The sequence below is a fragment of the Rattus norvegicus genome, chromosome 7 (genome assembly GCF_021556685.1).
Source record: "Rattus norvegicus strain SHRSP/BbbUtx chromosome 7, alternate assembly SHRSP_T2T, whole genome shotgun sequence".
In the NCBI taxonomy this organism is placed as follows: domain Eukaryota; kingdom Metazoa; phylum Chordata; class Mammalia; order Rodentia; family Muridae; genus Rattus; species Rattus norvegicus.
In genome coordinates this window covers 66,572,567-66,597,374 of record NC_141540.1, presented here as the reverse complement: position 1 = coordinate 66,597,374, position 24,808 = coordinate 66,572,567, and the positions used below count along the sequence as shown (strand labels likewise).

The window sequence follows — 24,808 nt, the reverse complement described above, 5'->3', positions numbered from 1 at the left end:
CACCCCACTCTCTACTGCCCAATCATGTGTCACCTTGACATCAACCTACGCTGTACTAAAACATAAATCTAGTCTAGGGCTCAGGGAGGTTGAGGCAGGACCGTGGTGTAAAGTCAGCCTGAAATCCTACTGCAGAAAGAAAGCAAGATAAACCTCATAAAGCTTTTTGCATTTTTAAAGATTTATTTCTATATTATATCTATATATGAGTGCTCTATCTGCATATAGATGCTTGCATGCCAGACAGGATCCCATTACAGTTGGTTGTGATCCACCATGTGGTTGCTGGGAATTGAACTCAGGACCTCTGGAAGAGCAGTAAGTACCCTTAACCACTGAGCCATTGCTCTGGCCCAAAGCTTTTTATTTTAAAATATCTTATTGCTTACAAAGTATAACAAGGTTGGAGGCATGGCTTAGCATTTAAAAGCTGTCACTGCACTTTAACAGAGGGCCGGAGTTTGCTGTAACACAGTGTGGCTTACAAGAACCAGTGATGCCAGCTTCAGGGGATCCAATGCCTCTGGCTTGCAGGGGCGCTTTTGCTCATGAGCACACATCTATTCTCATATAGATTTTTAGAAAATAGATCTTTAAAAAGCAATAGGTGTTATAATGGTGTGTAATTAATAATGTCATCTGAAGACCTGCAAAAAACACTTAGGGTATTATGATTTTATATACTAGAATTAATAATGAGACTTTATAGATATGGTACTCTATAAAGACTCTATGGTCTAAATCTTGTGACTCTAAGATTTCTCTGCAGATTCATTTCTCACCGGCCACCACATATTTCTTGCAAATTGATCTTCAGTTCTTGATGCAATAGAAAGCAATCCCAGTCGCTCCTGGAAAATGCAAATAATTTCTGAACTTTGACAAGTCTCTACCTGGAGCTGACGAGAGTATTTTGTAGGCTTTTTAATAATGGAATACACATCTGACAGAACTTCAAGATGCAGATTTTTGTATACACCATGTTGACAATGCCTGTAGAAAGGTTTTCTGAAAACCGCTTAACATTTATTACAGATCAGTTCTATGTATGTCCGAATTTAATTTCAAGTACTTTATTATCATTTTATAATTGTAAAACTATAACTGGTGTGAGGGGCTCATTGTAATGAGCTGGAGAGAATTGGGGGTTGAGAACACACATCACTGCTCTTCTACAGGACCTGGGTTAGATTCCCAACACCCACATAGAGGCTCACGCCTTCTAGAACTCCTCTTCTAGTGGTTCCAGTGCCCACTTACCACCTTGACAAGCACCAGGCACATACAAGGTGTGTATATATACATGCAGAAAATTTGAGTTTAGCCTGGTTGACACAGAAAGTTCCAGGTAAGCCTGGATTATGTAGAGAAACTTTCAAAAAAAAAAAAAAACAAAAATATTTGTGCAAATGGTGCAGAGAGAGGCAGAGGAGAGCAGGCTAAAAAGCATGGCCTTTCCCTACTCCTGCCATCTCCAGCCCTGAGTGTGGGTATGGCTACAGTAAATTCAATCTCTTATCCCCATCCTGCTTGACACTGTTGCTACCACCATCTGGGGAGTCCAGGGCCAGCCAAGCCCAGGCTACAGAATGAGATAGGAGGGGGGTAGGTGGAAGAGGGGAGTGCAAGCTCCCTATATACAGAGTCCTGAGAGACTCTAGGTCACAAGGCACCAAGTGACTAAACTTTCTGAACACACACACACACACACACACACACACACACACACACACACACGCTGGGGACAGCATACCATGACAAGGACTGCCTGCGGCAGGCTGGGATGGAAACATCTCAGTAGCCCACTGCAGCTCTTTGTAAAAAACAGTTGTTCCCATTTCTCCTAACCTTAGCCCCAGACAACTGCTATATAGATTTCATTTGTGCGTGACTGCCTTTCATTTGGCTTTGGTGTGCATAATTATTCTATTTTATTTGGCTTTCCTATTTCTCCTTCTGCTTTGGTGAGTTCTGTGAAACTAGATGTTCCTTGATGTAAGGATTCTTTTTTTTTTTTTTCTTTTTTTCCGGAGCTGGGGACCGAACCCAGGGCCTTGAGCTTGCTAGGCAAGCGCTCTACCACTGAGCTAAATGCCCAACCCCTGATGTAAGGATTCTTAAACAATTAGAAATGAGGCAAAGGGCACAGCACAGCACAGTCCCAATGACCCAGGTGCACGCTGTGTGTTCTCACCTTGGAGACAATGTAACAGCTGCAAATGGTAGTTTCTGATTAATGCTTGACTTGCAAAGAAATTTTGAAAAAAATTATCAGAAAATGAAATAGACCCGATATTGGGACCCTGAGAAAGGAAAAAAAGCTATTGAAGTTATGAAATAAGTTTTGCACAACATTTGAGAGTAATTCTTGGTCTCCTTTGGATATGTATGTATAAGAAAGTATAGAATGCATAAAATTATATACTAGTAAAACTGAGTCAAAACACTGGGACTCTGAGGAGAGCGATTGTGTGCAATGTGCAGAAGCAGGAAGCTATCGGAACTACTGAGTTAAGGGTTAACTTAATTCTTTCTGGCCACTGCCTGGTAGCTTTGCCCATGTCATTTATCATTAGAGTTTCACAGGAAAATGTAAGTAGCTGACCTCAGAGCTCTGAGCTCTGAAGTATAATAAGTCAAAAGTTAAAGTTTAAATAATGATAAGTTTGCAATTATTATTATTTTGGCCAGAGATCTGGGCATAGGGGACACGTGAAACTTTGGGGAATAATTGTAATGATTCTTTGTGGGATGTGGTCATTCTTTTGGATTTGACTTGGCAATGATTATACAATGTCTTTTTGTCTTCCTGCTTTTGGAGTATCAATAAGAAACGGGGGCAAGAAAAAGGAGAGTGGGGTGTGCATAAGGTGTGCACGAGGTGAGTGTGGAATGAGTGAAGAGAATGTGAGAGAAAGTGTGAGGCGGGAGTTCGAGAAAAGAAAAGCACACAGGAGAAAAGCAGAGTGTGCAGAAGAATTCAGAGTGTGGGTAGCCTCAAGCTGTAAGCCAGAGAGAGAGAGAGAGAGAGAGAGAGAGAGAGAGAGAGAGAGAGAGAGAGAGAGAGAGAACAACTTTAAGCCTTGAAAAATTGCCTGTCAGTTTGTACTTGAAAAGTAGTCTGTACCTGTTTAATATATGCCTTCCAGATATCCCTGCTTCCAGTTGAGAACTCTGATCCTGTGTTGAAGCTGGACCCCCAACGTGTATGTGTGTGTCGTGTGTGTGTGTGTGTGTGTGTGTTACACACACACATATGTTATATTAGAATGACTTGTAGGCTGTGTGGTTCAGTTAGTCCAACAATGGCTGCCTGTGCAAGGAAGGTACAAGAAAACCTTTGACCTAAGAAGAAACACAGAGACTAAGAAGGAGCAGAGACTGAGGGAATTGCCCAACCAATAACTGGCCCAACTTTAGACTCATCAATGGGCAAGCACCAATCCCTGACAATATTAATGATACTCTGTTATGCTCGCAAACAGGAACCTAGTACCTAGTGTAACTGTCCTCTGAGAGACTCCCCCAAGCAGCTGACTGAAGCAGATGCAGAGACCCACAAACAAAGATTAGACAGAGCTCAGGACTCTTGTGGAAGAGTTGGGGAAGGATCAAGGGACCCAGAGGGAATAGAAACTCCACAGGAAGACCAACAGAGCCGACTAATCTAAACCCTTGGAGGCTCCCAGAGACTGAACCACCATCCAAAGAGCATACACGGGTTGGACCTATGTCCCCTGGCACAGATGTGCAGCTTGGTCTTCATTCGGGCCCCCCAACAACTGGACCTGGGGCTGTCCCTGATTCTGTTGCCTGCCTATGGATCCTGTTCTCCTAACTGGACTGTCATGTCTGGCCTCAGTGGGAAAGGATATGCCTGGACCTGTAGTGATTTGGTGTGCCAGGGTGAGTTGGTATCTGGGGATGGGAGGAATTTTGAGGGGGGCTGCTAGCAGTGGGGAGCTTCAATCAGGATGTAAAGTAAATAAATAAATTAATGGAAAGAGAGAAAAAGAACACAATAGTTGTTTGTTCTACAAGGCTCGATGTCTCAGCCGGCCAGCACTATACGTTTGGATATGAAGAAGTAGCTCTAACGCCAGCGAAGGAATGGACTTGCTAGAGAGGTGAGAGCAAGCAGGCAAAGAACCAAGTTTCCTTTTTCTATGTCCTTTATATGGGCATTCAGCAGAAAACATGGCCCAGATTATAAAACCCTTTGCTAAAGACCTGGATTAAAGGTGTGTCAAAGACCCAAATTATAAGTGGATCTTCCCACTTCAAATGATTTAATTAAGAAAAATTCCTCACAGCTGTGCCCAGTCATTTTTTGGGTTTTCATTCATTCCAGATGTGGTTGATGACCAAGGCAGCCACCACAGAGGGTAAACAGTACAGAAGCAGGACCAGAGGGCACAGACAGGTGCCACCTCTCTGCCCACCCATCAGACTTGTTGATCCAGAACCTTACAGCAAAAGTATACATACCAAAGGCCTACAATACCAGGACCATTGAGGTTAGGCCCCCTCCCAATACCTACTTCAATAGGAACATCCAGGAATCAAAGCCATCTAGATGGCTAAAGGTCCTTGAAAGAATTCAGTCAACAAAAACCAGGACAATAGAACACCTTCAGAGCACAGCTACCCCACTACAGCAAGCCACTGGGTATCCTAACACAGCCAAAGCACAAGAAAATGACCTTAAATCCAATCTTATAAAGATGATAGAGGCCTTTGAAAAGGAAATGAATAAACTCCTTAAAGAAATACAGGAAAATAAACCAGACAGGTGAAGGAAATGAACAAAACTGTGCAAGACCTGAAAGTGGAAATAAAAGCAGTAAAGAAAACACAAAAATGAGGGAATCCTGGACATGGAAAACCTAGGGAGGAGAACAGGAACAGCAGATACAAACATCACCAATAGAATACAGGAGATGGAAGAGAGAGAATCTCAGGCGTAGAAGATACAATAGAAGAAATTGATACATTGTCCAAAGACAACATTAAATCTAGAAAACTTCCTGACAAAAAACATCCAGGAAATCTGGGACACTATGAAAAGACCAAACCTAAGAACAATAGGAAGAGAAGAACATTCCCAGTTCAAAGGTCCAAAAAATATTTTTAACAATATCATAGAAGAAAATTTCCCTAACCTAAAGAAAGAGACACCTATAAATATACAAGAAGCTTACAGAACACCAACTAGACTGGACCAGAAAAAAAAATCCTCTGGACACAAATAACAAAACACAAAATCAACAGAACAAGGAAAGAATATTGAAAGCAGTAAGGAAAAAAGGCCAGGTAACATACAAAGGCAGACCTATCAGAATAATACCTGACTTCTCCACAGTAACTCTAAGAACTTGAAGGACCTGGACAGATATCCTGCAACCTCTAAAAAGCACACGTGCCAACCTAGACTACTATACCCAGCAAAACCATCAATCACCATACATGGAGAAAACAAGATATTTCAAGACCACTCCTAATTTAAAAAATATCTATCCACAAATCCAGCCCTATAGTAAATACTAGAAGGAAAACTCCAATCCAAGGAAGATAATTATATACAAGAAAACACAGGAAATAAGTAATTTGATACCAGCAAAAACAAGGGAAGCACACACATGCATGTACACACACATACACACACACACACACACACAAACACAACCAACATCAAAATAACAGAAATTAGCCATCACTGCTCATTAGTATCTCTCAACATCAATGGACACAATTCCGCAATAAAAAGACACAGGCTAATAGAATGGATGGAAATAGTATCCATTGTTCTGCTGCATACAGGAAACACACCTCAGCATTAAAGATGGACATTACTTCAGAGTAAAGAGCTGGGAAAAGTTTTCCAAGCAAATGGACCTAGGAAGAAAGCTGGAATAGCCATTCTAATATCTAACAAAATAGACTTTTAACCAAGATTAATTAAAAGAGATACTTCATACTCTCAAAGGAAAAAAATCTATCAAGATAATATCTCAATTCTGAACATCTATACCTCAAACACAAGGGCATCCACATTTGTAAAAGAAACATTGTTAAAGCTTAAATTGCACATAGAACCCCACTCATTAATATTGGGAGACTTCAACACCCCACTCCCACTGTTGTGGCTTGCCTTGGAGTTCTCTCTGAATTTGTCAAATAAAGGCAAGAGCTCGAGATTTGGGCAGAGGGAGGAGTTGGGAGTGAGAGGGGAGGAGTCAGGAGGGGGAGGAGTCAGGGGAGGAGAAAGGAAAGAAGCGAGGAGAGAGTTGTCGTGGGAGAAGGAGAAGCTGGAGACCTGGCAAATAAAAGGTGCAAGGGATGAGGGATTTGGGAGCTAGGAATAGGACAGTGTAGGGTGGATCTGCCCAATCTAGACGCTAGATTGTTTTCATATTAATTGAGTTGCGTTTTCTTTGTACTGGCTGATTCGGGTTGGAGGGGAAACTGCAACAAATTGCAACACTCCCACTAGCTGACAGATCATCCAGACAAAAACTAAAACAGAGAAACAACAGAAGTAACTGATACTATCAATCAAGTGGGCCTAACAGACATCTACAGAATATTTCACCTAAACATAAAAGAATATATTCTTCTCAGAACCTCATGGATCCAAAATTCTCCAAAATTGGCTATGTAGTCAGTCTTTTTTTCTTTTCTTTTCTTTTCTTTTTTTTTCGGAGCTGGGGACTAAACCCAGGACCTTGCGCTTGCTAGGACTGAGCTAAATCCCCCAACCCCATGTAGTCAGTCTTAAAGCATGCCTCAACAGATAAAAGAAAATTGAAATAACATATTGTATCCTATCAGATCACCATAAATTAAAGCTGGAGTTCAACAATAACAGAAACACCAAAAAGCCTACACATGCATGGAAACTGAACAGTTCTACTCAATGATCTTGGGGCTGGGGAAGAGATAAAGAAATAAATCAAAGACTTTCTTGAATTCAATGAAAATGAAGACACAACATACCCAAATTTGTCACACACAATGAAAGCAGTGCTAGGAGAAAAGTTCATAGCACTAAGTGCCTACATAAAGAAATTAAAAAGATTTCATACCAGCAACTTAACAGCACACTCGCAAGCTCTAGAAAAAAAGAAGTAAGCATAACAAAAAGAAGGAGAAGGTAGGAAACAACCAAAATTAGGGCTAAAATTAGAAACAAAGGAAACAATGCACAGAATCAATGAAATCAAGAGCTACTTCTTTGAGAAAATCAACAAGATAGACAAAACCCTGGACAAACTAACCAAAAGACAGAGAGATAGTATGAAAATAAAATCAGAAATGAAAAAGGAGACATAACAGGCAATGAGGGAATGCAAAGAATCACTAGGTCCTTCTTCAAAAGTCTGTACTCCACAAAACTGGAAAATCTTAACTAAATGAATAATTTTCTAGACAGATACCACTTACCAAAGTTAAATCAAGATCAGGTAAACTATTTAAACAGATCTATAATCCCTAAGGACATAGAACCAGTTTTTAAAAGTCTTCAAACAAACAAACAAAAAATCCCAGGGCCAGATGGTTTTAGTGTAGAATTCTATCAGACTTTCAAAGAAGAGCTAACACCAATACTCCTCAAACTATTCCACAAAATAGAAACAGAAGAGAGATTTTATGAAGCCACAGTCACCTTAAAGCACATAAAGACTCAACAAAGAAAGAGAATTTCAGACCAATTTCTCTTGTCAACATTGATGCGAAAAAATTACTCAATAATATACTTGGAAATTGAAATACAGGGACACATAAAAGATATCATCCACCATGATCAACTAGGTTTCATTCTAGGAATGCAATGGTTCAACACAAAAATCCATCAATGTAATCCACCATATAAGCAAACTGAAAGAAAAAAAATCACATGATCACTACATTAGATGCTGAAAAAGCTTTTGATAAGATCCAACACCCTTTCATTTTAAAAGTCTTGGAGAGATCATGGACATAGTCACATACCTAAACACAATAAAGGCAATATATGGTAAGCCAATTGCCAACATCAGTTTAAATGGAGAGAGACTTAAAGCAATTCTACTAAAATCAGGACAAGACAGGCTGCCCACTCTCTCCCTATCTATTCGATATAGTACTTGAAGTTTTAGCCAGGGCAATTAGACAACTAGAGGAGATCAAGGGGATACAGATTTGAAAGGAAGAAGTCAAAGTATTGCTATTGGTGGATGATATGATAGTTTGTATATATAAGTTACTCCAAAAATTTTACCAGAAAACTCTAACCACTGATAAACACCTTCAGCAAAGTGGCTGGATACAAAATCAACAACAACAACAAAACAAACCAGCAGGGAAACAACACTCTTTAGGATAGCCACAAATAATATAAAATATTTTGGTATAACTCTAAGCAAGCAAGGGGAAATAGCTATACGACAAGAACTTCAAGTCTCTGAAGAAAGAAATTGAAGAAGATATCAGAAGATGGAAAGATCTCCCATGCTCATGGATTGGCAGGATTGACATAGTGAAAATGGCTATCTTACACAAAGGGAATTTACAGATTCAATTCCCATCAAAACTCCCAACACAATTCTTTACAGTCCTAGACAGAGCAATCCTCAACTTCATATGGAAACACAAAAATCCCCGGAGAGCTAAAACAACCCTGAACAATAAAATAACTTCTGTAAGTATCACCATCCCTGACCTCAAGCTGTACTACAGAGCAATAGTAATAAAAACTGCATGGTACTGATATAGGAAAAGACATATTGATTAATGTAATCGAATTTAAGACTCTGAAACATACCCACATACCTATGGACACTTGAGTTTTGACAAAGAAGCCAAAATCATACAAAGGAAAAAATGAAAGCATCTTCAACAAATCGTGCTAGTCTAATTAGATGTCAGCATGTAGAAGAATGCAAATAGATTCATATTTATCACCTACCCAAAACTCAAGTCCAAGTGGATCAAAGAACTTGATGTAAAACAGAATACACTAAATTTAGTAGGCCAGAGAGTGGGGAATAGCCTTGAACTCACTGGTACAGGAGACAACTTCCTGAATGGAACACTAATGGCTCAGACTCTCAGATCACCAATTAATAAAGGGGACCTCATGGAACTGCAAACCTTCTGTAAGGCAAAGGACATTAGCAATAGGATGAAACGACAGCCTACAGAATGGGAAAGGGTCTTCACCATCCACACATATGACAGAGGGCTAATATTCAAAATATATAAAGAACTCAGGAAATGAGACACCAACAAGTCAAATAATTCCAATTTAAAAATGTGTTTCAGGGCTGGAGAGATGGCTCAGTGGTTAAGAGCACTGACTGCTCTTCCAGAGGTCCTGAGTTCAAATCCCAGCAACCACATGGTGGCTCACAACCATCTGTAAAATGAGATCCGATGCCCTCTTCTGGTGTGTCTGAAGACAGCTACAGTGTACTTATATATAATAAATGAATAAATAAATCTTTAAAAAATGTGTTTCAGAGCTAAACAGAATTCTCAACAGAGGAATCTTGAATGACCAAGAAACACTAGAAATGTTCAACATCCTTAGTCATGAAGGAAATGCAAATCAAAACAATGCTGAGATTCCACCTCACACTCATCTGAATGGCTAAGGTCAAAAACTCAAAGGATGGCACATGCTAGCAATGTTGTGGAGCAAGGAGAACATTCCTCCATTGCTGGTGGGAGTGCGAACTTTTACAACCACTTTGGAAATCAATTTGGTGGTTCTCAGAAAACTGGGAATAGTTCTACCTCATGATCCAGCTATTCCACTCCTGGGCATATGCCCAAAAGATGCCCCACTATACAACAGGGACACCTGCTCAACTACACTCATAGCAGCTTTATTTGCAATAGCCAGAAACTGGAAACAAGTTAGATGTCTCTCAACTGAAGAATGGATAAAGAAAGTATGGTACATCCACATAATAAAAGACTACTCAGCCATTAAAAACAAAGACAGCATGAATTTTGCAGACAAATGGATGCAACTTGAGAATATCATCCTGAGTGAGGCAACCCAACCCCCAAAGGACATGCACGGTATGTTCTCACTGATAAGTGGATATTAGTCATAAAATACAGGGCATCCACACTCCACTCCACAGACCCAAAGACGCTAAACTAGAGGGAAGGTCCAAGCGAGGATGCTTGAATCTCACTTAGAAGGGGAAATAAAATAGTCATAGGAGGCAGATGGGGGGCAGACCTGGGTGGGAGAGGGGATGGGGGGTTCAGGATGTGTGGGGAGAGATGGGAGAGAGGGCTAGAGGTTCAGGAGAATGAATGCAATTCTGCAGCTGGCGGGATTGGGGTATGGGGGGGCGTCTTGAGGACATGCCAGAGACCTGGGAGGGTAGAGGATCCCCAGGAAACAATGGGGGTGACCTTACCTGAGACTCCCAGCAGTGGGGATATGGGACCTGAAGAAGCCACCTCCTGCAGCCAGACAGAAACACCATTGGAGCGATAGGGACACCAACCTACCCACAAAACTTTCCACCCCAAATTTATCCTGTCTACAAGAGATGTAGGGACAGGGGCTGGAGCAGAGACTAAGGGAATGGCCAACCAATGACTGGCCCAACTTGAGACCCATCCCATGGGCAAGCACCAATGCCTGGCGCTATTAACGATACTCTATTATGCTGGCAGACAGGGGCCTACATGACTGGGAGACTCCACCCAGCACTTGACCAAAACAGATGCAGAGACTCACAGCCAAAACCTTGCAAGGAGCTCAGGGAGTCTTATGGAAGGGTTGGAGGAAGAATTGAGGGCCCCGAAGGGGATAGCAACTCCACAGGAAGACCAACCGTCAACTAACCTAGACCCTTGGGGCTCTCAGTGACTGAACCACCAACCAAAGAGCACACACAGCCTGGACCTAAGCCCCCTGCACATTTTTAGCAGATGTACAGCTTGGTCTTCATACGGGTCCTCCAACAACTGGAGCGGGGGCTGTCCCTAAAGCTGCTGCCTATCTATGGAATATACTCCCCTAACTGGGTAGCCTCAGCGGGAGAAGATGTGCCTAGCCCTGCAGACACTTGATGTGCCAGGGTGGTGGAGGGGGTACCTGGGGAAGGTGCTCCACCCTCTCAGAGGAGAGGAGGATGGAATATAGGGGGAGGGACTGTGTGAGGGGAGACTGGGAGGGGGCAGCAATTGGGATGTAAAGTGAACAAATACATAAATAAAAACAAAACCAAAAACCAAAAAAACCAGGTGTATAAATATTGATATATATACATACACACATATATACATACATATATATGTATATATATATATATATAATGTATCCTGATCATATCCTCTTCCCTCAACATCCCTTTCCTCTAACCTCAATACCTGCCCACCTTCTTTAATGTTCTCTCTCTCTCTCTGTCCTCTCTCTCACCCACTGAGAGCAATTAGTGTTAACTGTTGGTGGCTACTGTTGCTGTCCTGACTGCAACAGCTTTGTGCAGATGTCATGCACAGCTTCCAGTTCTCTGGCTTTTGCACTCTTTCCTTTCCCTTGATGTTTCCCGAGCCTTGGCTGAGTGTGCGGGTTTTTTATACAGACGTCCCACTTAGAGCTGATGACTTGCAGGTTCTCAGCACTTTGTCGGGTTCTGAGTCTGTCTTCTGCTGTCTGCTGCAGAGAGGGACTTCCCTGGCCACACTAGAGAGTAGTCCAGATGTATACAATGAATTGCTGGCATTGTGTTGCAAGATGATGTCGGATCTCTCTGACTTTAGAAGGTTCCATGTGCTGCTGTGTGTGGGAGGGGTGAGTAGGAGCTGTTAGTCCATCACCCCGGGGGTCCTTGGGGTTCTGCAGTGTGGAGAGAGAGGTTGTGAGCCCTTTCCTGGCAGTTCTCTGGACTCCACTGTGACCTCCTCTGGTCTTAGCATGTGTCAGGCCCCATTCTCCAAAAAAGAGGCCTGTCATGCAGTCTGTGCAAGATTTGATGTCTCTTTTAAAAGCACACCCCCCTTGTTATCATCATTCTAACTTTTTAGATTGAGAAATAAAAATCTTCCTCACGCATAGCAACTGAATAGAAAACGCAGATCATATTATGTTCTGAGCATATGATTAATCTTTAAACAGCAAAATTAAAGGATGAAATTTAGTCCCCATAGGAAACCTATGTTGAGCAATGTTGTTTTGTGCTTCCCTCCTGACTTGGCCAAGGAGAAATTCTACAAGGAATTCTTCCTCAACAGTAATCACTGCTCAGGGCCACATAATTAGAAAGTATAATTTCCAATACAGCCCTAACTTTCATCATACCAATTTATTCCTCATGTGAGTGTCTTAGTTAGGGCTGTCATTGCTGTGAAGAGACATCGTGACCTAAGAAACTCTTATAAGGACAATATTTGACTGAAGCTAGCTTACAGGTTCAGAGGTTCAATCCATTATCAGCATGGTGGGAAGCATGGCAGCATCCAGGCAGGCATGGCACTGGAGATGGAGTTGACAGTTCTACATGCAGCCAGAAGGAGATTGTATCTTCCCCGCTAGGTGGAGCTTGAACAACATAGGACCTCAAAGCCCACCCCCACAGTGACACTTCCTCCAACAAGGCCACACCTTCTAATAGTGTCACTCCCCTGTAGGCCAAGCATTCAAAAACAGGACTATAGGGGCCAAACCAAACCTATTCAAATCACTACAGTGTGAATCGGCACCATTCATATATATATATATATATATATATATATATATATATGAATATGATATATGAAGGGGGTTAGATAAATAGCTCAGGGGTTAAGAGCACTGGCTGCTCTTCCAGAGGACCCTGGTTCAATTCCCAGTATCCACACAGCAGCTCACAACTGTCTATACCTCTAGTTCCGTGCTGCTTCTTTGTAGGCTCTTCTTTCTTCCACCCTTCTCCATCCCTTTCTTCTACCCTTTCAACTCCCTAACACTAGATAGGAGAGAGAAAAATATAGAGGGGAAAGGGACAACATTATCATCAGTCCTCTTCCTACTGATTAGGGGCATCAAGTTTCTTGGGACAAGTTGATCTTCGGCATTAGATTATCCAATTTATTCTTGTTTTTTTGCATACAACTACTTAACAAACCATGGCCAAGAGCAATTAACAGCAACTGACCACAACCAACCACAACCAACCCTCCCAAGGAGCCAACAACGACCCACCCCCACCTTTTAGGGTGTGTGTGTGGGGGGAAGCTAACCCTTATATACCCTCCGGGAAGTTCCCAGAATTCTAAATATCACACAATCACAGAAACTATTTGCAGCTGACAAAACCATGCCTCTGCTAGAGCACGAGGCAAATCATAGTCAGCTGCTGGAGACAGTCTGAAGCAGCCCCCAACACCAGGGGATCTGAGAACTTCACCCAGACCTACCTGCAGGCAAAACACCAATGCACATAAAAAAGAAAATCAAAACGTTGCGAGTCTTGTTTAGGTGATTGTAAAGTGATGAATGTCTAGTTGGCTTTTATGCTGCTGTGATCAAACACCTCTCGAAAGTAACCTGGAAAGAAAAGGGTTTATTTCTCATACACAGTATAGTCCGTCATCCAGAAAACCTAGGGCAGAAGCTCAAAGCAGGAACCCGGAGGCAGGGAGTGAAGCAGAGACCTCAGAAGGATTCTGCTTACTAATTCACCCCTTCTAACACATGCCGACAACTTGACTCAGCTGTTCATTTCCAGTTTGCCGGTTTCACCTCTTCCAGTAACAGTGACAGTAGGAAGCGACTTTGAAGTTTGATTCCTTTAGAAATATTGATGCTAACGATCAGTTGTTTTCTTGGTGTCTTTCTTCATCGTCCTCAGATCCCTTTGAATCTGATCCCACAGTTTCTGAGGGACATACCCTAAAAAGAAAAGAGTGCTGAAGACGGTCCCTCGGGGAGGCAAACAAAGAGCAACCAGGGGGATTCACTCATACTTCGGGCAATAGGGAGAAAAAAAAATCTCTCTAAAAGAATAAATGTGGTAGGAGCTCATTTATCTCTTTCTTGTAGTCCATGAAAAGGCTGACATTTATTTATATTTGTGTGTGGGTCTCATGGTATACATATAGAGGTCAGAGGGCATATTTTTTATGATTGGGGGGTCTTTGCTTCTACTTTATGGGTACCAGGGATCAAATACAGGTTGTTGATGGCAAATGTGCCTTTACTTGCTGATCCAATTTGCTATATTTTGTATTTGTATTTACCAAAAAATTAAGTATTAAATATTGACTAGATTAATAATCACTTATTAACAAACACACATCCATTAATATCTTAATAATTAACATATTAACCAATTTATTTATTAATAATAAATAATAAAAATTAAATATTTAAAAATAAAATATTTTTAAAAGACAGAGTAGTCTTGAACTCAAGGCTACTCTCCTGCCTCAGGGCTCCCATTTTCTGAGATTACAGGCTTTGGCCACCCCCTCACTTCCATTCATTTTATCATTAAGCAGTGGCAGAAGATAATCAGTTATAAAATCACACAACACTGTTTTCGGAACAAGATTTTAAAACTATTTTATCTGAGTCTAAATGCACATCTTCGTCTTCTTCTTGTTCATTTGTTTTGGTTTTTCAAGACAGGTTTTCCCTGTGTAACCGAGCCCTGGCTGTCCTTTTGACCAAGCTGGCCTCGAACTCACAGAGATCCTCCTGCCTCTGCTTTCTGAGTGCTGGTTGAGGTCCAAAGAGGGCATCAGATCCCTTAGAACTGGAGTTTCAAGGAGCTGTGATCTGCCTTGTATGGGTACTAGGAACGGAGCCTCTGTCTTCTGAAGGAGCAGTCAGTTCTCTAAGTGCGGATTCATTTCTCAGCCCCTCCAGTTATGTCCAAATCCTGTATGCTGAGGGCCTAAAACGTTATAAAACTCGTGCTTTTATAACTCACATTAGGTCCAATTTCAAATTATTTTGGCGGTAGTGTCAAGCACGTCAGGTTTGTAGTCACAGAGTCAGGCTGTGCCTCACCGTGTAAGAAGTGTAAATAAACAGGAAGCCTGCCACTGTTCTTTAGAAGCGCCTTAGATGTGCAGACAATTAACGGCTTTAGGCTGAGGAGTATTTGTACCTCATGAGAGGCAGACATTAAGAAAAGTTCAAGCTTCCTTCCTGGCAAGTCAGTTAACCGCTTTGCTTCAAGGCTCTCGCGGAAAATCGAGGACACCACAGGGTTTAACTGACATCCAATATGACACAAAGATATACGTAAGGTGAAGGTATCATGAGATCTGAAGTCCAGTGTAAAGACAAATCTCTGTGATTTGTCTAGAGAGTTGGCTCACCAGGCAGAAGTTCTTGCCCAACAAGCCTGGCTACCCGAGTTTGAAACCCCCGCCCCCACCCGAACCCACTTAAAGCCAGAGGTTTGATCTCCAGAACCCACTTAAAGTTGGAAGGAGAAAACCGACTGCACAACCTTGTCTGCCCTCTGACCAGCACCGGCACATCATGGGATGAGTGTGCACGCACGCAACAATAATACACTTTTTTTTTTAAAGAAAAAAAGATAATATCTCTCATATACGCGAATTCACCGTCAAAATTAGCTCTGGCGACTTTCATTAACTCTGCCAACTCACGAAGGCTTGTTAAACCCACAGTCAGTGTCACGGAATTTCGTTGATCTGAATCCAGGTCTTTTATTGGAGGAAAAAGGTTCACAACGTCACTAAAGTCCCAGGACTTGCCAGATGGTCAAGGATTTTGTGGAGCCTCCTGGACGCTCCGGGTCAGGTGGGAAGGAGGACTCGGGCGCGGCGCCCGCGGACGTGAAGCCGGAACTCCGGGCCTCCGCCCATTGGTTGGCATTTCGACCCCTGCCGGGGACTCTTTACTGCCCGCGTGGCCGCGCCCTCACGGAACTGGCGGGCGCCGCTGCGGTTCGAGTCATGGAGGTCCTTCCCGCGGGCAGGATGTGGGACTCGCAGCAAGCCGAGGAGGCGGCGGGGCACCCGGCGGGTGAGGGCGACCCGGAGCCGCAGCCCGACGGCCGCACCAGCCGCACGGCGTCCCTAGTGAGCGGGTTGCTCACGGAGCTCTACAGTTGCACAGAGGAGGAGGATGTGGCAGCCGGTGGGGACCGGTCCCAGGGCCGCCCACTGCGCAAGGACAGCCTGGACAGCTCCACTGAGACCTCGGGTTCCGACGTGTTCCTGGGCGGCCGCGGCGCTGGCGACTCCCGAGTGCTGCAGGAGCTGCGGGAGCGACCGAGCCTGCGGCTCCAGATGCAGTACCTGGAGCGGAAAGGTGAGCGGCGGCGCGGGGACTCCTGCCTATCACTGCCACCTGCTCCACTGCGCCATTTGCGGCACCTGCTCCAGGTGCCCACCTGAGCCATCTGCCCCACTTGTCCACCTGCGCGAGGTGCCCACCTGCGCCCACTGTCCCACTTGACCACCTGCGCCATCTGCCCCGCTTGTCCACCTGTGCTAGTTGCCCACTTGCACCACCCTTCCCAGCACACCCGGAGAGTGTGGCGTCTCGGTTCATCTGACTCAGGAATCTACTGTCCCTCTTTCCCTAGACTATTTCCTAGTGCTCAGCCCCACCCCCTCTGCAGGTGTGGCTCAGAGCGTGGTCGAGTGTGCCCACGTCCTGCACAACGCTCAGAAGATCAAGGGTAGCGGCAGTGTAGGCTCTAGCTTTACCTGAACAGCTGTTAAGATTAGTTTGGAGTTTCTTCGGTGTTTACTAGAAATTTCCTAGAGGACCCTGGGAGAAGAGAGGACTTCTAGGGCTTCTCACTCAGCCCCCTTCCCTAGCCACACTGTTTGGACAGGGTTTAACTAGTGAGGCAGAATAATTCGATAATGCATTTTGCAGCAGAGCGCGTGAATTCCGTGCCCGCCAGAGCGTGAGTTCCCAGCAGCTATGGTTTAATCTGGAATTCAGGATTGAGTGGAGTCTGAGCGCTTGGCCTTCGTGGTGCATTTAAATACTGCTACCTTTCACCTGCCCAGAGAGTGGAGCTGAGAATTGGCCTTGGTTTCCTCAGAGCATAGGCTAATTTGATGTTTCTTTTGTTATCAAACTCTGAGGCTCACGTTCTGCTCGAGATTTTTTTTCTTCTCAATAATGATAGCTTACATTTCAGGCATCGGGACCAGTATAGTTGTCTTTTTGAATAGATCTAGGAAAACCTCAATTTACAAAATTTAGTAAGCTGTGGGGAACAGAAGGCCAGCCACTATCACATTTCTTGCAATATTGTCCTTGTGCTAAATGACCATGGGAGGGATAAAGAGAATTATCCTGTTTGGCTGGTTCCAGGAAAAAAAAAAAACCAGAAAAAGAATAAATCTGCTTGCTCCTACCTGTGTAAACAATTCTCAGCTTCCTTTTCCGGCTTCCTAGTAAAGTGCCCCCCAACCCCCACTTTGAGCAGACATTTTATTTTATGTAATTACCTGACTCTGCTAAAAATTTGTGTTTATGCCCAAACTCATGCTGTAGGGCAGATTCTAACAATCAGTTTTGAAAACTGTGACCTGACTTCCTCCTTTTAGAAGGCTATTCACTTTTGTTACCAGGAAGCTTTGAGAAACTAATAATTTCCTTTTAGAAGAGGGAAACTGGCAAGCCAGAGTGTAGAGAGGCCGACAGCCTGCGAGTGGGTGTGGCATAAGTGGCGGCTCTACTGATCACTCGCAGAACCTGCCAGCGTCCATTTCTTCCTAGTTCTCATCTCATTGCTGACCCCGTTGCCTGTGAACCCTTTCTTTCCTTGTAGTTGGATGAGCAAGATGCTGTATATCAACACACTGTTTCTGTGGACAGACATCACTACAACCTTGGGATCAGGGGTCACGGATGCAGCTGTTTGCGGAAATAATGCTCACTGGGTAGTTACCGGTTCCAACCTAAGGGCTGTGTTCACTTAGGGGGCCAATGCAGCTAACCTGTGCACTGGTTTGCCTCTCTCCTGGTTTAATGTTTCAGTGTTGTATCCAGACAATGCTGGGTGTGGGTCTGTGGTCCAGGGACAACAACAAAGTAGCTTGTAATGGAACTTGGATTGTCTGTGGTGGAGGGGACGAACTGGGAGTCAGACTCCTCAGTTATCTCGCTATCCCTTTTTTAAAATTAGCTGTGCAGCCTCGGGCAGGCTATTTACCTAAGCTAATGTGTGCTAGGCGCTCTGTGGGTGTTAGAGAATACTTGCATCATTTCAAGCCCACATTTCATAGAAGGGGAATTTCGAGAGGAAGTTGGTCAGCTTTTCAGCTGACCATATTCTCCCATACCTAGTGAGAAGCAGGGGTCATGGTCCACACAGATACAGGTTCTAGCGTGGGATGTTTATTTATCTTTTGATATTACTGTGGAAGACATTTCTACATGACAATCAGAATATGTCCCTATAAGTAGTATATAATGTAGAGAGATAGAGACTTGTAGGTACTTTAAGAAACAGCGAAAATAAGTTAGGGTTTTCACACACTTCCTACTGGTGTATTAGTTTTAAGGCTGTAGACCTTATTAGTTTTATTATTAAAGTTCTAAGTTCTTTCGAGTTTTAAAAAAATCTTTTAAGTGTTTGGGTGTTCAGTGCCTGCCAAGGTCAGAAGACGGGTCAGATCCCCTGGAAGTGGACTTTTAGAAAGTTGTGAGCCACCATGTATACTAGAGTTGGACCCAGTCTCTTGGAAGAGCCAGCCAGCGCTCCTAACCTCTGATTCATCTCTCCAGCCCAAGAACGTAGAAGTATTTGATCCCTTTAGAGGAAATACATTTTCTGCCATGTATGAAAATTATTGCTGTTCTAAAATGAAGTGTGCTAACCAGATCATTCGAAGATCACATATTTAAAACAAAATCGGCATAGCCACATTCATCTTCATTACCCAGTGTGCTGGTTACTTACTTTCAATTCACAATTGATGGGGTTCTTTTAGCTGTTTCTTATTTTTGAGGTCTTGGGGTTTGAACCACCAGGACCTTGCACATGTTAGGCAATGCCTCTACCATTGAGCCCTCTCTTACTTTTTATTGATTATACGTGTGTATGTATGTGTGTGCTTGTATGTGTGTGTGTATGTGTGTGCTTGTATGTGTGTATGTATGTGTGTGCTTGTATGTGTGCCTGCAGAGGCCAGATGCCAATGGGCCACTATAATGGCATTTTCTTTTTTTTTTTTTCCGGAGCTGGGGACCGAACCCAGGGCCTTGCGCTTCCTAGGCAAGCACTCTACCACTGAGCTAAATCCCCAGCCCTATAATGGCATTTTCTATGTGGTGCTGGTGTTGGTAAACTTGCACAGTAAGTACTTTACTGTCTCCACAGCATGTAAGGTCTTGAGACAGTATCTTGGTTGTATCATCTGGCTTTGAACTAGCGATCCCCCTGCCTTAGCGTCTTGAGTAGGTGGGATTATAGGTCTGTGTCACCAGGTTCAATAGCATTGAAAGGTAAATGCAGGCTGGAGAGATGGCTCAGAGGTTAGGAGCACTGACTGCTATTCCAGAGGTCCTGAGTTCAATTCCCAGCAACCACATGGTGACTCACAGCCATCTGTAATGGGATCTGATGCCCTCTTCTGGTGTGTCTGAAGACAGCAACAGTGTACTCATAGACATAAAATAAAAAATTTTTTTAAAAGTCCTACATTAAAAAAGAAAAGAAAAAAAGAAAAAAAATAAGGCATACCTGGAGGTAAGGGTAAACGCAGGAGTCTTTGCTTATCTGTTACATATTGCAGCAAGGAGAACATTTATCTTATAGAATTTCTCTTAGGAGCAAAGCGGGAGATGAGGGGTGGCTCATTAGACTGGAACATCTTCGCTGAATCCCGTACATGTTATCTGGGATGAAAAGCTAGAATTAGTGGATTTAAATTCATTTCTAGGCTTGTACCTTTTGACTAATAGTGCGCTAGGTATTTACAGCCCTCTCAAGGGATTTCTTCTTTCTTTCCTGATAGACTCCAGTGAGCTGAAGACCATTCTTCGCGAGCTAAAGTCCAGGGTTGGCATCCAGTCGGCAAAGTTACTCCGGCAGCTGAAGCAGAAAGACAGGCTTTTGCATAAAGTTCAGAAGAACTGCGACATTGTGACCGCCTGCTTGCAGGCTGTGTCACAGAAGAGAAGTAAGTTCAGGGGTACGGGGTGTCTGTCATCCCTTGCCACTTTGGCTAGCAGTGAGCCTGCAGCAGGCGCTGGTTTGCACTGCTTTGAAAAGTCCAGGAACAAACCAAACAGCGCAACTTTTTGTTTTTAAATTTAAAATGAATGCTTGATGTCTAATGTTAATCCCCAGCTTTATTACTCACGAGTTGAGGTCACATTTCACTCTGACAATGGTTACTTTTTTTTTATGTGATACTAAATGGCTTTTTAAACAAGCATCAAATGGATGGGACTTAAAGTAGTGTCCTTGTTCCTTTGATCTCCGTGCTCTAATGATTAAACAGTGGGCCTAACCAACGAGAGCGGCTTACAGCCTGCTCTGAAACCCAAGAAGGGCAAGGTATTGGAACAAATGAAACCTTTGTCTTCTTGTCTTGCGTTACCCACTTTTTGCTGAGAGCTGCTTAGCTTGGTTAATTGAATTAAAAAAGTGTTCAGTTACCGGTCCGTCTTACTAGATACTTGTGAGTTAATTTTGTGATTCTCCACACAGTCGCATTGTGCTTTACTCTGCTAACGTGTCCCTGTTTTTGTTTTGCATTTTTTTGTTAACACGCAGCGTGGCAAAGCGGGGTCCAGGTATGGCAAAGACAGCTGCAAATGTCCTTCTGATAAAATGCCTGGGGCAGTGCTGGGGTGCATGTCAGAGTTGCTTTTTCTTATGTCTTTCTTCTGTCACAGTTTATATATAAAGTAATAGTTTATATGTAAAGTAACAGATTAAAAGTTGTTGGTTTTGTTTTTTTTAATTCCAAAATGAAGATGTGCCTGTTTTCATGAAACAGTGTCCAGGGCTTGGTTAGTTTTCAGTAATAACATTAGCAGCTTAGAATCCCATCTAATTGCCTCCTTCCAATATGCTGCCACTTGCTATCCTCAACTTATCTAAGGTTTTGAGATATAATGGACAGAAAGCCAAACGCTGTTTAGAGATCAGAGTGGTGTGATGGTGGCCCATGCCAAGAGGAATACAGCCGAGTAGACCGGCTTTCCTCTAGTTGGGCACTTATCTGAAGAGCTAGAGAAGGATGAAGGCAGTGTGTGTGTGTGTGTGTGTGTGTGTGTGTGTGTGTGCACGCGCTCTTGCACACGCACATGCATGCATGTTGGCATGCATCATATGTGATAACTTTTCATGGATTCTGACTGATTTGAATGTGTTAAGTAAAAATTATATCCCCCTTGTAATATGAGAGACAGGCTTTGATTTTTTTTTTCAAGTTTGCTTTTAGTCTACTTAGTTATTACCTTTTCTATATGAAGCTAAAAGCATGGAGTTTTGAAGCCCGTGTAGGAAGACAGGTGGAGCAGGTGAGAGGAGGCGGGCTTGGTGGACTCATCTCTATCTACTGGAGACTGATTAATGTTAGACTTTAGATGCATTTGATTGACAGAAGCACTGGTACTTGTGTCTTTTAGACAAATGTGCCCACTGGCACTCAACGTGTGAATCTCTGAACGCATCCTCTGACGTATTTTTTTTTTTTATTAACTTGAGTATTTCTTATTTACATTTCGAGTGTTATTCCCTTACACTGGTGATCTTACTAGGATATTCAATGCTACCTATGAGGTCAGAGTCCACGGTCAGTCCATGTATAGTCTTTGGGTAGTGGCTTAGTCCCTGGAAGCTCTGGTTGGTTGGCATTGTTGTTCATATGGGGTCTCGAGCCCCTTCAAACTTTCCAGTTCTTTCTCTGATTCCTTCAACGGGGGTCCTGTTCTCAGTTCAGTGGTTTGCTGCTGGCATTCGCCTCTGTATTTGCTGTATTCTGGCTGTGTCTCTCAGGAGAGATCTACATCCGGCTCCTGTCTGCCTGCACTTCTTTGCTTCATCCATCTTGTCTAATTGGGTGGCTGTATATGTATGGGCCACATGTGGGGCAGGCTCTGAATGGGTGTTCCTTCTGTGTCTGTTTTAATCTTTGCCTCTCTATTCCCTGCCAAGGGTATTCTTTTTCCCCTTTTAAAGAAGGAGTGAAGCATTCACATTTTGATCATCCGTCTTGAGTTTCATGTGTTCTAGGCATCTAGGGTAATTCAAGCATTTGGGCTAATAGCCACTTATCAATGAGTGCATACCATGTGTGTTTTTCTGTGATTGGGTTACCTCACTCAGGATGATATTTTGCAGTTCCAACCATTTGCCTATGAATTTCATAAACTCATTGTTTTTGATAGCTGAGTAATATTCCATTGTGTAGATGTACCACATTTTCTGTATCCATTCCTCTGCTGAAGGACACCTGGGTTCTTTCCAGCTTCTGGCTATTATAAATAAGGCTGCTATGAACATAGTGGAGCACGTGTCTTTTTTATATGTTGGGGTATCTTTTGGGTATATGCCCAAGAGAGGTATAGCTGGATCCTCAGGCAGTTCAATGTCCAATTTTCTGAGGAACCTCCAGACTGATTTCCAGAATGGTTGTACCAGTCTGCAATCCCACCAACAATGGAGGAGTGTTCCTCTTTCTCTACATCCTCGCCAGCATTTGCTGTCCCCTGAGTTTTCTTTTCTTTTCTTTCTTTCTTTCTTTCTTTCTTTCTTTCTTTCTTTCTTTCTTTCTTTCTTTCTTTTTTTTTTCAGAGCTGGGGACTGAACCCAGGGACTTGCGCTTGCTAGGCAAGCGCTCTACCACTGAGCTAAATCCCCAACCCCTTCCCCTGAGTTTTTGATTTTAGCCATTCTCACTGGTGTGAGGTGAAATCTCAGGGTTGTTTTGATTTGCATTTCCCTTATGACTAAAGATGTTGAACATTTCTTTAGGTGTTTCTCAGCCATTCGGTATTCCTCAGCTGTGAATTCTTTGTTTAGCTCTGAACCCCATTTTTTAATAGGGTTATTTGTCTCCCTGCGGTCTAACTTCTTGAGTTCTTTGTATATTTTGGATATAAGGCCACTATCTGTTGTAGGATTGGTAAAGATCTTTTCCCAATCTGTTGGTTGCCGTTTTGTCCTAACCACAGTGTCCTTTGCCTTACAGAAGCTTTGCAGTTTTATGAGATCCCATTTGTCGATTCTTGATCTTAGAGCATAAGCCATTGGTGTTTTGTTCAGGAAATTTTTCCAGTGCCCATGTGTTTGAGATGTTGCCCTAGTTTTTCTTCTATTAGTTTGAGTGTATCTGGTTTGATGTGGAGGTCCTTGATCCACTTGGACTTAAGCTTTGTACAGGGTGATAAGCATGGATCGATCTGCATTCTTCTACATGTTGACCTCCAGTTGAACCAGCACCATTTGCTGAAAATGCTGTCTTTTTTCCATTTGATGGTTTTGGCTCCTTTGTCAAAAATCAAGTGCCCATAGGTGTGTGGGTTCATTTCTGGGTCTTCAATTCTGTTCCATTGGTCTATCTGTCTGTCTCTGTACCAATACCATGCAGTTTTTATCACTATTGCTCTGTAATACTGCTTGAGTTCAGGGATAGGATTCCCCCTGAAGTCCTTTCATTGTTGAGGATAGTTTTAGCTATCCTGGGTTTTTTGTTATTCCAGATGAATTTGCAAATTGTTCTGTCTAACTCTTTGAAGAATTTGATTGGTATTTTGATGGGGATTGCATTGAATCTGTAGATCGCTTTTGATAAAATGGCCATTTTTACTATATTAATCCTGCCAATCCATGAGCATGGGAGATCTTTCCATCTTCTGAGGTCTTCTTCAATTTCTTTCTTCAGAGTCTTGAAGTTCTTATTGTACAGATCTTTTACTTGCTTGGTTAAAGTTACACTGAGGTACTTTATATTATTTGGGTCTATTATGAAGGGTGTCGTTTCCCTAATTTCTTTCTCAGCTTGTTTCTCTTTTGTGTAGAGGAAGGCTACTGATTTATTTGAGTTAATTTTATACCCAGCCATTTTGCTGAAGTTGTTTATCAGCTTTAGTAGTTCTCTGGTGGAACTTTTGGGATCACTTAAATATACTATCATATCCTCTGCAAATAGTGATATTTTGACTTCTTCTTTTCCGATCTGTATCCCCTTGACCTCCTTTTGTTGTCTGATTGCTCTGGCTAGAACTTCAAGAACTATATTGAATAAGTAGGGAGAGTGTGGGCAGCCTTGTCTAGTCCCTGATTTTAGTGGGATTGCTTCAAGTTTCTCTCCTTTTAGTTTAATGTTAGCAACTGGTTTGCTATATATGGCTTTTACTAAGTTTAGGTATGGGCCTTGAATTCCTATTCTTTCCAGGACTTTTATCATGAAGGGGTGTTGAATTTTGTCAAATGCTTTCTCAAATTCTAATGAAATGATCATGTGGTTTTGTTCTTTCAGTTTGTTTATATAATGGATCACGTTGATGGTTTTCCGTATATTAAACCATCCCTGCATGCCTGGGATGAAGCCTACTTGATCATGGTGGATGATTGTTTTGATGTGCTCTTGGATTTGGTTTGGCAGAATTTTATTGAGTATTTTTGCGTCGATATTCATAAGGGAAATTGGTCTGAAGTTCTCTTTCTTTGTTGTGTCTTTGTGTGGTTTAGGTATAAGAGTAATTGTGGCTTCATAGAAGGAATTCGGGAGTGCTCCATCTGTTTCAATTTTGTGGAATAGTTTGGATAATATTGGTATGAGGTCTTCTATGAAGGTCTGATAGAATTCTGCACTAAACCCGTCTGGACCTGGGCTCTTTTTGGTTGGGAGA

The 24,808-nt window shown here is 42.7% G+C and overlaps 1 protein-coding gene and 1 long non-coding RNA gene across 3 annotated transcripts in view; one reads left to right on the top strand and one right to left on the bottom strand.

Moving 5' to 3' along the window:
- Positions 1-13,533: 13,533 nt before the first annotated feature.
- Positions 13,534-15,785, bottom strand: LOC120093619 (uncharacterized). The gene is made up of 2 exons (XR_015625405.1): positions 14,680-15,785; positions 13,534-13,882 (listed from the first exon to the last, which is right to left on the bottom strand). It is a non-coding gene; the product is annotated as an uncharacterized LOC120093619 (long non-coding RNA).
- The window catches only part of Tbc1d30 (TBC1 domain family, member 30), a 90,164-nt gene continuing 79,816 nt past the window's right edge, over positions 14,461-24,808 (top strand). For both annotated transcript variants that reach the window (XM_087556398.1, XM_087556397.1), the window contains exons 1-2: positions 14,461-16,282; positions 19,957-20,121. In XM_087556398.1, the coding sequence (XP_087412524.1) occupies positions 15,727-16,282; positions 19,957-20,121 (721 nt within the window). In that variant the 5' untranslated portion in view covers positions 14,461-15,726. The remainder of the gene's footprint in view (positions 16,283-19,956; positions 20,122-24,808) is intronic.